General features: G+C 40.5%; 1 protein-coding gene across 1 annotated transcript in view; it reads left to right on the top strand.

Annotated features, from left to right (window-relative positions):
• Nucleotides 1-13,136, top strand: part of AMPH (amphiphysin) — a gene marked incomplete at its 5' end in the record, with an annotated part of 68,361 nt that extends 55,225 nt beyond the window's left edge. Inside the window, 5 exons of the mRNA XM_009321901.1 lie at nucleotides 1,661-1,717; nucleotides 5,843-5,992; nucleotides 7,246-7,512; nucleotides 9,306-9,407; nucleotides 11,965-13,136. Coding sequence (XP_009320176.1) covers nucleotides 1,661-1,717; nucleotides 5,843-5,992; nucleotides 7,246-7,512; nucleotides 9,306-9,407; nucleotides 11,965-12,072 — 684 coding nt within the window. The remainder of the gene's footprint in view (nucleotides 1-1,660; nucleotides 1,718-5,842; nucleotides 5,993-7,245; nucleotides 7,513-9,305; nucleotides 9,408-11,964) is intronic.
• Between the last annotated feature and the right edge of the window lie 672 nt (nucleotides 13,137-13,808).

Here is a 13,808-nt window from a genome sequence, read left to right as displayed (position 1 = left end):
AGGGAAAGCATCTATCTAACGACTTGCAGTTCAACATAAAGCTTTTACGGGCAATAGAAACACTTGTGTACATCTCTTTGTAAAAAAAAAAAAAAGAGACTTCTGTGGGTGGCTGTGTGCATGCGTGCATCACTAGAGTAAGAAATAATTATATTTTGCTGTTGATATTTGTTTTTTCTATTTGAAGACCCTCTACAGTCTGCCATGGAGAACTCCATGGCAGAGGCTTGGAAGGGCAGAGGCTTGGAAGCTTAAAAAAAAAAAAAAAAAAAAAAAAAAAAAAAAAAAAAAGAAAAAGAAAAAGAATTAATCATAAAGAAAATGTTATATAACACGGCAATTTTAATGGGATAAAGCTGTGAGAGGTTTCTATGGTAACGCTGCTGTCAGCAGCTGCCTTGCCGTGGCATCTGGACATGTTTGGGGCTTATGAGGTGACTGCAGGCAATACTAGAAGATTAGAAAAATCACGAGTGATATGAAGTTTGGATATAACTCAGCATCCTTTTATTAAAAAAGAAACATGCAACCATTTCAGCTGAAACTTGTAGAAATTTTGGAGTGACAGTTGTGGACACGTGAAGGCAGTTAGCTGGAGCCTGAGTACTTGAGGTCTCCTAATTTCTGATTGCTAAAGCGGATGGTCCAATCTACCATGCCCGCACATAGGTTTGCATAACTTGTCTTCACCCTTACAGCTCTTTTGAAAAATCTGACCTAGCTGTGTTTGCAAAGCAGCCTCAAACTTTATTAGCAAAGTGGATTTCCATAACGGGGCTTTGATTTGCTTTTCCTCAGCAGAGCATCTTTAGAAATAGCCTGTGTCCGCAAGGAGTCAAACCTGAACAGAAAAAGCGCACTTCCAACCATGCCAAACCAGGCCTGAATTTTAGCTATTTTGACTGTAGACCTTCTGTAGAAAAAGACCTCGTGTTAGATGGCATCTGTGCTGTAACAAGTACTATCTGGGGGGAGTCCATTTACCGTTCAATCCCTTGAACACCTAAATGGGTGTCAGATTTGGAAAACCACTGACAAGTGTCTGATTTTTTAAATGTCAGGCACCTGCTGCATGTACCACTGAATATGGACCTAGAGAAAGGTGATTCTGCAAAAAAATTATGAACTTTGTGACCCACCTCTCTTGAACAGCCCCTTTAAATGAGTTGCAGTCCAACATGAGTGGAAGTAAGTGTTTTAGAAAGTTTACCTTGAAACTCTAGTGAGTTGCAGGGGCAGCAGCAGGTTATAATGGGAACAGTTTGAGTCTTGGGTGGGAGAAATTTGAGCTTGCTGAGAACTGCAAGGTCAGCAGTGTTGTGGGTTGTCGCTTACTAAAAAATTCTTCAAAGCTAGTGCTATTATGAGATTAGTGATAATAAAAGTGAATAAAATTGTCCTTAGCACTTACAGTGTGATGATGATGATGTATGTAAAAGGTTTTATTTGTTGGTGTTTAGCCTATAACTACTTTTATTTCAGATTATATGTGGCAGCAAGAATCTTTCTGCTTGCTATGTGCTATCCCATTTAGTTGCAGCCATTCATTTCATTGCATCCCATACGTGCTGTGCTTCCATTCAGCTTGATTAATACCAATTTCTCTGCAGCCATTGCCTCAGCATGAGTAAGGTGATGACCATATTTCCTCTTTATACAGGACAGTGTCGAGGCAGGGGATAAGGAGACAACTGGCGTTGCTGAGAAAGAAAGCGAGGTACATATAAACAGCCTCAAGAGCGTGGTTGTGCTTTAATATCTTCAAGATGATCATGGCAAAAAATGTATTTGTCATCTGCATGTCATCAATATGCAGGCCGATACGATGCAACTGTGACCTAGCTGCGGTATCTATTCTAACACTGCACAGATAATCTGCGGTATATATTCTAACACCAGAGCACCTTTCATTCAATGCAGGACCTGCCTTAGAAACTGCCTGTTGCAGCAGTATAGAGTGATAAATATCTCGGGGCAGCAAACAAAGCAGCTGCATGGTAGAAGGAGGTATAATGCTGTTTCTATTGACATTTGGAAATATGTTGCATAGATTCCCAGTAGCTTTTACACTTTCCATAAATTTGTTTGCCTAGCCTTCCTACAATCTTTATAAAAAGAAAAAAGAATTTGTTAATAATTTAGTTTTCCTAGCACAATATGCTCTGAACTAAAACAGATATTTGAAAATAATCATTATGAGTTTGTTTGCTAAAGCACAAATCCTGCATCAAGTTAGATACAGTTAAAACCAATTGCAAAGCAACAAAAAAGCTCAATGACATACTTTAAGCTGTGCATGTGTGAACTTGAATGATTGTATTTTGCTTACATTTCTTCAGAGGTGATAAAACTACTTACCCTGAATCCTTCTATACTAAAGTGAAACTATAATGTGTTCAAATGTGCACAGAGAGCAGCACAAGAGGAATGGCTACATACTAAATTCAGGGATAGAAGTGAGGACTGAGAAAGAGATTGTAACTTCCAGTCATTAATCACTTAGGATTTGTATCTCGAGGTGCTGACTACCTCTTTTTTTGTTGTTATTCATTCTGGTGCCACAACGTATACAAAAAGATCATGAACTAGTGTCCATTCATTTTGGTTTCAGAATATGGTAAGTCTAGCTGTCCAAGCTTGGGTTTGTTACCCTGCTGTAAAACAACATTAGCTCTGCTACGGTCAAGCATATATCTGTGGCTCCAGGGTATCCCGGTGTCACTGGGAAGCTAGTTTGGAACTCACTGGTGCCGTACTCCTCACCAGCACTGCCACATCCGTGTAAAAATCAGTGGAATTATACTAGCAAGAAAGTACAGGACGGCAGTGGTAGATCAAGCCCAGCTTGGTGTTGACACAGTGCAAGAGTGTTGCGTTGCTTCTCTAGTGTTGGCTTGTCACTCCTAATAAGACTGGTCCAAGTAGAAACATGCAAGAAATTCCTCACTATCCTGTGAGAACCAAGACTAAGTCTTTGAAATCTTTCCCCTGTTTTCTAATACCACTTGCGCTTATAAATTTGAGGTCTATTATCTGGTGAGTTTGACCCTGTGTTCTGTTTAAAATAGTAGTATTACTGTATGCAGAAGAGTTGCCATAAGAGATCAAGCTATTTGCTAAACTGATATCTGACCTTCAGTGGCAGGTTGTCCCTTTGATACTATAACTTGCATAATAAATTCTTCAGTACTACCCCAAAAGTCTTCCAAGACTTCGCAAGCAATTGATGTATTCCCTAAAGCATGATGATTAGTTCCTCTTGACATTATATTAGCTAGCTTAGCTGCAATTATAACCAAATGTCATGAAAATTACCCCGTCCCTTTCTAAATCCAGCCATGGGGCGAGATCTTCAGCTCTGGAAAACCGGCATAGCTCAGAGTGCTCCTCTGGCAGACCCCCCAGCGGCAGGCTCAGTACCCCTCCTTCTCCTCTCCCTGGGCTCATTCTTGCTGCTGCCGAATCTGTGGCATTGTGTTGAGCTGTCAGCGGCGTTAATGAGAGGAGAGTGCAACCGTGTGAATCGGCTGCATCCTGGGTAAAGAAGCATTCACTTCTGCTGCAATTAAAACAGTCAAGTGGTTCTTCTATCGCAGCCCTCATTGTACTGGATGACCCTTGCTTTGTCCCCTGTGTGGTTGGTATAATGGGACAACTGTCCAAATTTCAATAATACTGCTAGAGAGAGCTAATTTGGAATACTATTAGGCTGTCTAGTATTATGGATGACCTATGGAAAAGAGGTTTGTAGGGCTGGTTTTCAATATGAAATAAGGTAATACAGGTAACTATATCTGCAAGTATGCAGTTCACCATAGCTGGGTATGAATTCAGTGGGATGAGCCTCCCTCTTTTTTTTTCTTTTCTGTACTAATCAAATATATTTGAGGCTGATAGTGAGATTCATTCTGTGCTACCTCACATGTGTTTTTGTAAAAGCTTTTTTTAATCATCTAGCTTGCATTGTTTTCATACTCTGAGACACAAGAACAAATGATTACGCAGTTGTGAGCTGTGGTATACATTCAATGACTCATGGCTAAAGGCTGTGAGAGCGTCACCTTTTCAGTGCAGGTTATTTGAGAGCTGATGCATGCAAATTAATATTCTCCTCCTTAGTGAAATAAAATGGGCTATACAAATCCAATAAATAGAAAAGAACTGTTGATCCTAATCACAACAGACAGCAAGATCAATTTCTGCAGCATGCTGTTAGAAGCACATGGTATAAAATCAATCTGATATGCACTCTGTTCCCCCTCTTTCCTACTAGCCTCTTCCAGGGCTTTTTCACTCATCATTTGTTTTAATATCTTCTTGGGCCAAGGCTGCTAAAATTGGTAATACTATGAGTGGCAGGCTTGCATGCCTTACAAGTCACAGGAGAAGATGTCAACATCTGCCCATGTCTTTTGATGTTACTTCTTTTTACGATAGGCTATCCTTTGTCAGCAGCATTTTCAATTTAAACTAAAGCTTCTCCAGTAATTTCTACAAAACCCTATAGTATTTTCTGCCTTCAAGGTCTCCAGAAAGATTTCTTTATCACATCAATTAACAGCAGTGAATAGGAGTAGTGCTGAATATTAGATATTGCTAAAAAAACAGTGCCTGAAGAGTGCCCATGAGCAATTGCAGATAGTTCAGTTGAGTCCAGGTAGCTGAGTTAGCCTCATCCATGGAGGAAGGATCAAATTGAGGAAACAAAGAGTATCAGGCTGTTAACTGGAGATCAGAGATATTTCTACTAACTGTAGCTTGACATTGGTACCTAGAAAACAATTTTTTGTCAGTGTTTTTACTTTATCCTGGTGCTATCTGCTGTACGTTAAAAATTCCATGTTGAAGTTAATTGGATTAACAGAATGAGTTTTGTCATTTACCTTCCACCCTCCAACTCTTAAGATTAATCCACTGTAAGTATGTAACAAATATGCTACTGTAAGCATATACCAGTTTATATCAATACAAATATTAGGGTGATACATAGATTACAGCAACAGTGTCTGCTGGATGAAGGATTCAACATTGATCTATAGGCAGGTACTTTTCTATCCACCTTTCAAGAACTGGAACAAAACACTCATTAACTTTTCAACGTGGACTGATCACAAATGGTTTAGCCATATCCAGACTGAATAAGCTTTTATGTATGTTTCTTTTTTTTATGCTGACCTAGCTATAGATCTTTACAGTTATATTTTTTGCTGATATCTGATGGAATCTGAAGATTTCTGATCTTTATCTAGCTGTAGAATGTATTTGCTCACTGATATAGCCCGATTTGCAAGTCTCTCTATTGGAAAGGAGTGTGTAATTAAGGCAATATTTTTGAAGCCAGCCCGGGTCTAGAGGTAGGTGATAGTAGCTGGAGAAGGCTTGGAGACTCCTCCCAAGAACAGATTCCACTAGCAGGGTTCTGTGGACCCCTGGACAGCTTGCAAGCTCCTTCTCAGCAGAAACCTGCGGTGAATTTCTTCCACAATACAGCTTGAAGGCAAGAGAAGGAAAAAATACTAAAGCCTTGGCAAACTGTTACTCCACCGGTAACACCTGAGGACTCAGCTAAACGTGCCTAGTGAGGTTTCATAAATTTCCCTCTCCTACCTGTTAATCATCTCCACCACGCAAGCTTACCCTTATGCTCCCTGTGCCGTGCATCGGGGCAGGATGGCAGCCCCTGGTGCTGCTCTGCCCCACAAATCAGGAAAAACCCCAGTGAAACCAAGGCCACAGGTTGGCACCACCCAGGGAGGTCGCAGAGCAGAGGCTGGTCCATGGTGTCTCCAGCAGATATCCAGAACTCGTATCCTGAAAGGTTCCTCCCTCCTGTTGTTTGTAGGGAGTACCTGCCACCGAGGGGGCTGCGGCAGCAGAAGATAGTGCGGCTGTGGCAGCAGGAGCTGGTGATGGCGTTGCTACCACTAAGCAGGAGGGCGTTGCTGAAGGTGACAAAGCTCAGGGAGAAGAAAAGGAGGCTGATGTGTCTCAGGTAACTCATGTCGGTGCACGGGAGAGTGTGTTAGGGGAATCGGGACAGATCCAGAAGCCTGAGAGGGGCAAGGCTGCTGCAGCTCTGGGCCCCCACGTCCAACAAGTAGCAAGGGTGAGGCTCTCCTGGGATAGCCCTGGGAGGGGCCCACATGGGGTGTCCCTTCTTCTGAGTCCTTAATTTGGGTTGTGCCTGCCTCTGTGCCCCTGTGTTCCCCTGGGCTTGAGGAGATGGGACTTGATGGGCTGATGTCTCCTGTGATGGGCACGGGAGCAGCATGGGCAGGGTATTGTTTGCGTTCCCCCTCCTGCTGTTGTCTCTCTGTGCTCCTCTGTGGAGATGACCTTTATCACATAACCTAACAGGGCTTTCTGGAGAAACAGGCAGAGAAAGTAACGGATTTTTCTTGTCTCCTGGCACAATGTCCTATCAATAACATTACTTTGTTTTATGTAAATCATGGTGGTCAAGCTGTATATCTGCATCTGGCCTACTGCCTTTTCTTCTGTGACCTCTGAGGAACTGCTACTAGAGCAGACCCTGCAGCTGGGCAGCCGGTTGCCACCTCCTTCCATTGCACGTTGTATTTCTTCTGTGCACCAGAATAGGATGGTCTGGCAGAGGATTGGTGAACGTGTTCTTTTCAGGTTGGATGCTCCAACAAGTTTCATTAAATGCTTTTTGTCCTAGGCTTCGTTATTGGTCAGATGCTACCTATTTAGCCTTTTTGCTTTCTCTGCTCCCCATTGTAAATCAGGAGAAATCCCCTCAATCAGTCAAAGAAATAGGTCATGTTTCCTTCTTTCATCTCCTTTATATCACTGTTATCCTGCTGACTTGGATTCCCAAAGAAATACAGGACAGTGACTCCTGGAACTTGTGGCTTTACCCAAACCCACCCAAAGTTAAGAGCAGAGTGGAGGAGAAAGGTCTGTTAATTTCCATGCACATTGAAAATGAAACCCAAACTACCTGCAGAGCATTTTTATTAATTACTGCAATAATTTGTGGTAATATAGAAAGTAGACTTAGGATGACTAAGGGGAACAGTGAAAACAGGGAAGTGATTACTCCTTCACGTTCTTGCACAAGTACTGTTTCCTGCCTTAATGTAAGAATCCACTGTGGAGAAGAAAGAAATCCCCGTTCCCATATTTGCCCTGTGCAATAAAAAAACAATTGTGTTTTCCTGCTTGAAATAAAGTACTGAATACTCTTATGGTGCTTTTGTGGTTTGTTTTTTTTTTCCCCAGGAAAAAGTCAGCAGCATCCCTTCAGTAGTAATAGAGCCAGCATCAAACAATGAGGGGGAGGGAGAAGAACACGAAGTCGTCGTGAAGGAGTCCAAAGATGCCGCAGCAGAGATGGGCACTCAGGGCACTGACACTTCTCCCAGTGAAACTTCCCAAGTTGAAAGTGAGCAGAAACCCACCGAAGAAATGCAGGCCGCACCTTCTCAAGATCAACCTGTTCCAGCAGAAGATGCAGCTTCTGCGATGCCACCCGGCTTTCTCTTTAAGGTCTGCTTCTTCATTCTTCTTTTAGACACCCCTTCAGATCTAGCTTCTGTGGATGTGTCTGTCTGTGCCGGCAGTGTGATGATTTCTTGAGGCCAAAGGATGCTTAGTTTAACAGCCGGACACGTGCACACACAAATACACACAAACACAACTTTAACATTGTGTTGTTGCTTCATACATGAAGTCCGAGAAGTTACATTTTCTGCACACCATTGTTGCTGTGCATATCCTTATGTAGCTGTAAGACTCACTGACGTACAAGAACCCTTTCATCTCGCCAAATGACTACTGACAATGAATATATTGAGTAAAACTGCACTGCCACAGAGTTAGTCAGCAATATTGTATGATATATGCTAACAATATATCTGATATACTAACAATATATTCGATCTTTAAGGTCCCTTCCAACCCAAACCAATCTATGATTCTATGAATATTAAAAAATGGCATTTTTCTTGCCTGAAAATCTATAGTGGAAGTTTTGGTTCTATTGAAACCCATGGGACTTCTACAGTTCACAATAATGAAGCTAAAATGTCGTTCTGTGACTTTAGTAATATTATAGTTATAAACGGTTAGGGTAATCAAAAGGAAAAGTTTAATGAGGCGTAAGAGAAATTCTCTCCTTGGCTGGCAAGACCCATAGGGTTTCCTGGTTCACAAGGTTCTTTGATGATGCTTCTCACTTCAGAATCACTGAGCAGCAGAAAAGCTTCTTGAGGATGGATGAACTTTACATGCCTTCCTATTATAATTTGCATAGTTCAGACTAATTAGTCCCGTAGCACTCCATAAGTATGCCATTCTTCTTGGTCTATTCTCATTGCTCAATATTTTCAGCAAACTTTGAGAATAACGTTAAGGTGCGGGTGAACGGTATCGTGCAACTCTGACTCAGACATGCTGACCTAGTTCATCTTTTGTTTTTCATCACACTCTCTTGGGTCAGACATAAATAAGGAGAAGCCTGCCATCTGGTTCTTGATACCGTTTTCTTTCATTATTGCAGAGTTAGCATGGAACTGGCTGTGCTTCGAGAAAATTAGAATAGCACATCTCTTAAGGAGGTAGAACCATTTAGTTAAAATGGACTGTTCAGAACAGCATGCTGATCCTGCCAATGTTTTAATAATAGCCCCTTTGAAAGACAGGTATTTTTGGCATGCCCATCTGCCAGTAAATGGGAGCTCTTTCCAGGGCAAACATAAAGTAGGGTTACCATTACTCGTCTCTTTGATCACCTATTGAAATTGGTGCTGTACGTCCCACTCAAATTTCCATGGATGTTTACTGCAAGAATAATATCCAGTGGCCACAACAAGAGAATGAGTGAGAGTCTGAAATATTGGTTCCTGGGAGTCTTTCCCAAGTTTATTTGCAAAATCCTGCCGTCCCTCTCTCAGATCTAGTAATGCTAGTGGGGAATGAAAGCAAATTGCTTACACAGAAGAAATAAGGGTGGCAGGACTTGTCTGAGAGGCAGGACTTGTGGGGTGTTGCAGTATCATCTGTCCTTGAGATCCTGTGACCTTGGGAAAGGATCTTAGGTTTCCTTCGATAGTTTCAGGAGGGCTTACTTAAGCTGTCCCCTGCTTCCAAGGATATGAACAGAAAACTTTGACGTGAATCAATGTCAACATTAATGATTTGAATGCACCTACCTATAGCCATGTGTTTGCATAAAGAAGGCACATTGTTTGTTTTTTTTTAATAAAGGTTTAACAGAAAAATTCATTGAGAAAATGTCTCCATTTAGATCATGTCTATATGTTTGGTGTTACTTTCTTCAGGTTGAAGTTCTACACGATTTTGAGGCAGCTAACAGTGATGAGCTTAATTTAAAACGAGGAGATATTGTACTAGTAATTCCTTCTGAGACCACAGCTGATCAGGTAAAAACATGTGGTTCTTTCTTTTGTTGACGCTTTCCTTTGTTTCATTTTATTTCTCACAGATTATAGTTAATGGGAAATGTGTATTCAAAATGTCATTACTGTTAGAAAACATGAAATTAGTAATTTTGTCTTTGTACTTGGTTCCATTTGAGACTAAATGGCACAGTTGGCTACAGCTAAAGTCCCGGATATATGCTGCTAACAGGATCTGGCCTCAGCATATTTTCTAGGGCTTTTTTAATGCTACTTTGTAGTGGATTTTATACAGGCATGCATGCACACAATGACTTAGTATGGAAGATGAATTACAAATTGTGCCTCTAAAACTAACTCTGCCTTCTAGAAGCCTGAACCTGAATTAAACAACAGTTTAATTTAAGACATCTTATTTTGTTTTAAAAATGCATTTTTAAACAATTTTATTCCACGTGTTAAATTGAATTGCAGTGAAGTGAATTGATTTTTGGCCACTGCTTTAGAAGACCGTACTGTACACTGTTAGCACCAGCCACTTCGTGGGCATCTGTTAGTGCCAGTAGTGTTGGTGAAAAGTCTCCCGTTGATTTGGGGGTTGAGAGGTGGGGGACTGGATCCTGCCTAGTGAGGTAGCTAAGAGCACTGCTCTGAATGAAGAGTATTTCTTAAAATAGGTCTAAATACTAACGCTCTAAGCACATATGAGTGCTGGGGACTGTATTTGAAATTGTTTCGATGGTTGATGCTGTCCAAAGGTGGGTAATAACCAGTGTTCATCATCTCAGCTGAGCTTTCTTTTAATACAAGAGACAAGTAATTGGGTTTTTTGTTGGGGTTTTTTTATTGTTTTTATTTCAGAATAAAAGATTTTCCTTTCAGCAGGGCACTTTGCTCTTTTTATTGGGATAGATTCTGTTATCCTTACTCAAATTATGCTGCATCTTACCTCATGGGCAGTTTAACTGATTTCGTTATCAGTATTTGCAGAATAGGACACTGCTGTAAGGATAACAAAATCTGCTCTCTGTCTTCAGTCTGGTTTTTTTAGGATGTTATGTATTAAATATGCTTAATCTTCACTTGGTGAATCCATGAAGTATATTCTTCTCTTGTGGTGTGCATCGAAATTCCATTAGCATTAATTGGAGTAAATTGTGTGCAGTGAGGGAGAAAATAAACCTTTATGTATTCATGTTTCTGAAACCATTCTGGCCATATCTTTATTACTCAGTACCTATTTGCCCTTCATGTTTAACATCACCATAAAGCTTACTCTTTTTGTCTTTTGCCAGGTACTTTGTTGATTTATATAGAGTCTTTTTATCTTTGTTATTCTTTATTCTCCTTCAAAATTGGCCTGTCTAAAACCATAATTCTAGTATAGCTGGTAACATCAGCCTGTGTTCCCCATTTGAAGCAAACCAGTCCCATCCAGGGGCTTCAATTTTTCCATTAGTCTTGAGTGGAAGTTATTACCCAGTAAAACTGTTAATTCCTTCATACAATCTACTCTGCCTGTGCTAGAAAGCTGTAGTTCCTCTCTCCTTTTTCTCAGATATTCCACATGCTTCAGAAATGTGTCCCCAGTTACGTGTACCCAGCCAATGCCATACATAAGCTCTATCTGCTTTAATGACGCTTATTTTGGGGAAGAGAGCCAGTACACCACCACATGCAGCCACTGAGCAGTCGTGACTTGCTGTTGTACGTGAAGATCCGTTCATATTACTCTATTTCCTTGTGTACTCTCTGTGCAATAATAATATGGCAGCATTAGAAATTCCCTCTTCATCATGGCTTTGCGCTGGCTCCTGTTCTTAAAAGGAACAAAGCACAGAGTTAGTGAGATGAGAACAGGTTGATCGTTTTTAAAAAATACTGAATTGGTTTTATTCCAGGTAGAATTGATAACATTTAAGAGAACCCAGCACTTTCCGATGAGAAATCTCTCTTTCAATTGCTTGGGCTGTGGGTTTGGTTCAAAATTTTGCATGTGAAATTCTGGTTTAGGTTTCCAGGAATTTTTGGAAAAACAGTTTAATACCAACTAAGTTTGAGTTTCTAGATATTGTAACTCCAGAGGATGCAAGAACTGTTATTTCTTCTGACTGCTGATACATGACCGAGAGAAAAGAACTCTCAGGGAAAAAAATTCAGACTGAAAACTATTTCCCCCCTCCATCTATGGTATTGTGTAATGTTTCTGGCCCACTGCTATGCTCTTACTGCACAAGTGCACCAATATTACTGTGGGAACTTTGAAAAAGTTTCAACAGAGATTTGCACAAATGCAGATCTGGTATAATACTGGATGACCTGGAAGACTGATTATCCAGTTTTGAGTTCAGCTGGGAGTTAGATGGGCTAAAGGCCATACAATATGCTCACAGTCACTCAGTCTCACAAAACTGGGGTCTGGCAGAACAAAGAAAACAGCCTGTGCAAAATCAGAGGCTGGTTTTTAACCAAAGCACCAAATCTTTTAGCCGTGTGACTCTGAAATGTCTTCAGGTGTGACGCTCATAGCAAGGAAGGGGAGAGAACTGAAGTTTAAGAGACTCTGTCTTTTTCCTTGCAGGAGGCTGGCTGGTTGACAGGCATTAAGGAATCCGAGTGGCTTCAGTACAGAGATGCAAATAGTTATAAAGGACTTTTCCCAGAGAACTTCACGCGCCATCTGGAGTAGTTCTCTGCTCAGGCAGACGAATGTGGTACGAAGCTCAGTCAGTAGGTTTTTAACCTCTTTGAAACACAGGAGCCCACCTTTTTGTAGTTTAAGCTGTTGATGGTTTACAGACTGGTGCCAGACAAAGCTTGTTGAAACATATCGAAATGAGCATGAATGCAAACAGTTAAGCTAGCAATTTCTGAAGCAGTACACAAAAAAAAAATCAAATAAAAAAGAAATGTCCTTATTTGTTCACACGTACGTGGCAACAGGTTTGTTTGTGCTTTGTCAGAGCTATGGTGATCCTGTATTTGGTCCTTCCCCATGAAATCTGAAATTAGCCTCCTCGATACCAAAACCTTAACTTCTCTGCACTAAGTGTATTGTATTGAGTTGCACTGCAGAAGATTTAATTAGTTATCCTGTAGTAATGAGGTCAAACTATTATAAGTTTCATGTGTTTAAAAAAATAATTAACTGCTGCAACGTTTTTCAATGTTATTTTTGGACATGCATAATATATATACACACAAGAATTTATATGTGTATATATAAGTGCATATGGATATATATGCATTTTCACAACTTCATCGTAGTTCTTTGACTGTGTAGTATCATCAGTACATGCATTGCTCTTTCACTGTCTGGCATTACAGGAAACAGTTTTGTTCCAAAGCAAAACTAGCTGCTCCATTGCCAAAACACAATACAGTATCTGTGTTTGTAATGTGAAATTTTCATTCTGAGATGATGAATAACACCATGTTCAAAGCTGCTAAACCTTTGAGAAGGCATGGCTCGGTCTCCCAGCTGCAGTAGTTACAATGAGATAATCTGGAGGGGGAGCTGTTATGATGCTAATCTATACTTTTTTATTTAATTGGCTGAATAAATAAAAAAGAAAGAAACAGAACTAATCTCTGAAAAGAAATAAACACAATATATTTTCACTATATGTATTTATGCAGTGTACCTTCACAGATCCTTTTAAAATAAGATATATAATGTATCCTGTATCAAAAAGTCATCTGTAACTTATGTTTTTCAGTGCTGTGTCATTAAAAATAAACCTTTGATCCAGAGAGGCGGTTTCATCTGTGGTGCTTTTGAAGTTTCGAAACGCTGACATTCGTATAGTTTATAGGTTGTATTACAGAATCCAATCTTAATTTAATACCGCTTTTTCCAAAGAAACACAGCATAACAGGTGGACCATTCTTGCTCTCAAGCCTCGTCGTGGCCAGAGCTCCAAAAGGTCCGAACCCCAGCTCAGCACATCTCCTAGCTGCTCTTCCTGTTCCAGACTCTGACTGCCAGCTAATATCTGTCCACGAGCACCAAGGGAGCTTGTCTGTGCTTGACCATCACTCAACTGAAGATTGCTACCTCTTAATTTTTCGCTTGTCCATTTATTTTGTGTGGAAAGAAAGTTCTCCGTGAACCTGCTCTATTGTTTTTGCTGATGCATGGAAGCTGCAAATATTGGGGAACATCTATATTTTCCTAGCAATTCAGTTATTTTTCATGATATATCGGCTGAGGGCTTGTTTTGTGTGCAAACTGTATCTGTTTCCACTCTATTCCTAATCTGTCAGATTTCAGCTGAAGAAACAGACTTTTTGGTACTCTGGAAGAGGAGGAAAGTTGGTTTCTCTCTGTTTTTCAGAATACAGTAGGTTTCAAAAGCAAGTCTAACGATAGCTGTGTATTGTGAAGAAGTTGAATGGCTCAGCTGTGATAGCTGGGATTTCGGC

This window comes from Pygoscelis adeliae, unplaced genomic scaffold, assembly GCF_000699105.1.
Source record: "Pygoscelis adeliae isolate BGI_AS28 unplaced genomic scaffold, ASM69910v1 Scaffold194, whole genome shotgun sequence".
NCBI classification, from domain to species: Eukaryota; Metazoa; Chordata; class Aves; order Sphenisciformes; family Spheniscidae; genus Pygoscelis; species Pygoscelis adeliae.
The sequence above is the reverse complement of the archived record's forward strand: the minus strand, read 5'-3'. Positions and strand labels throughout refer to the sequence as shown.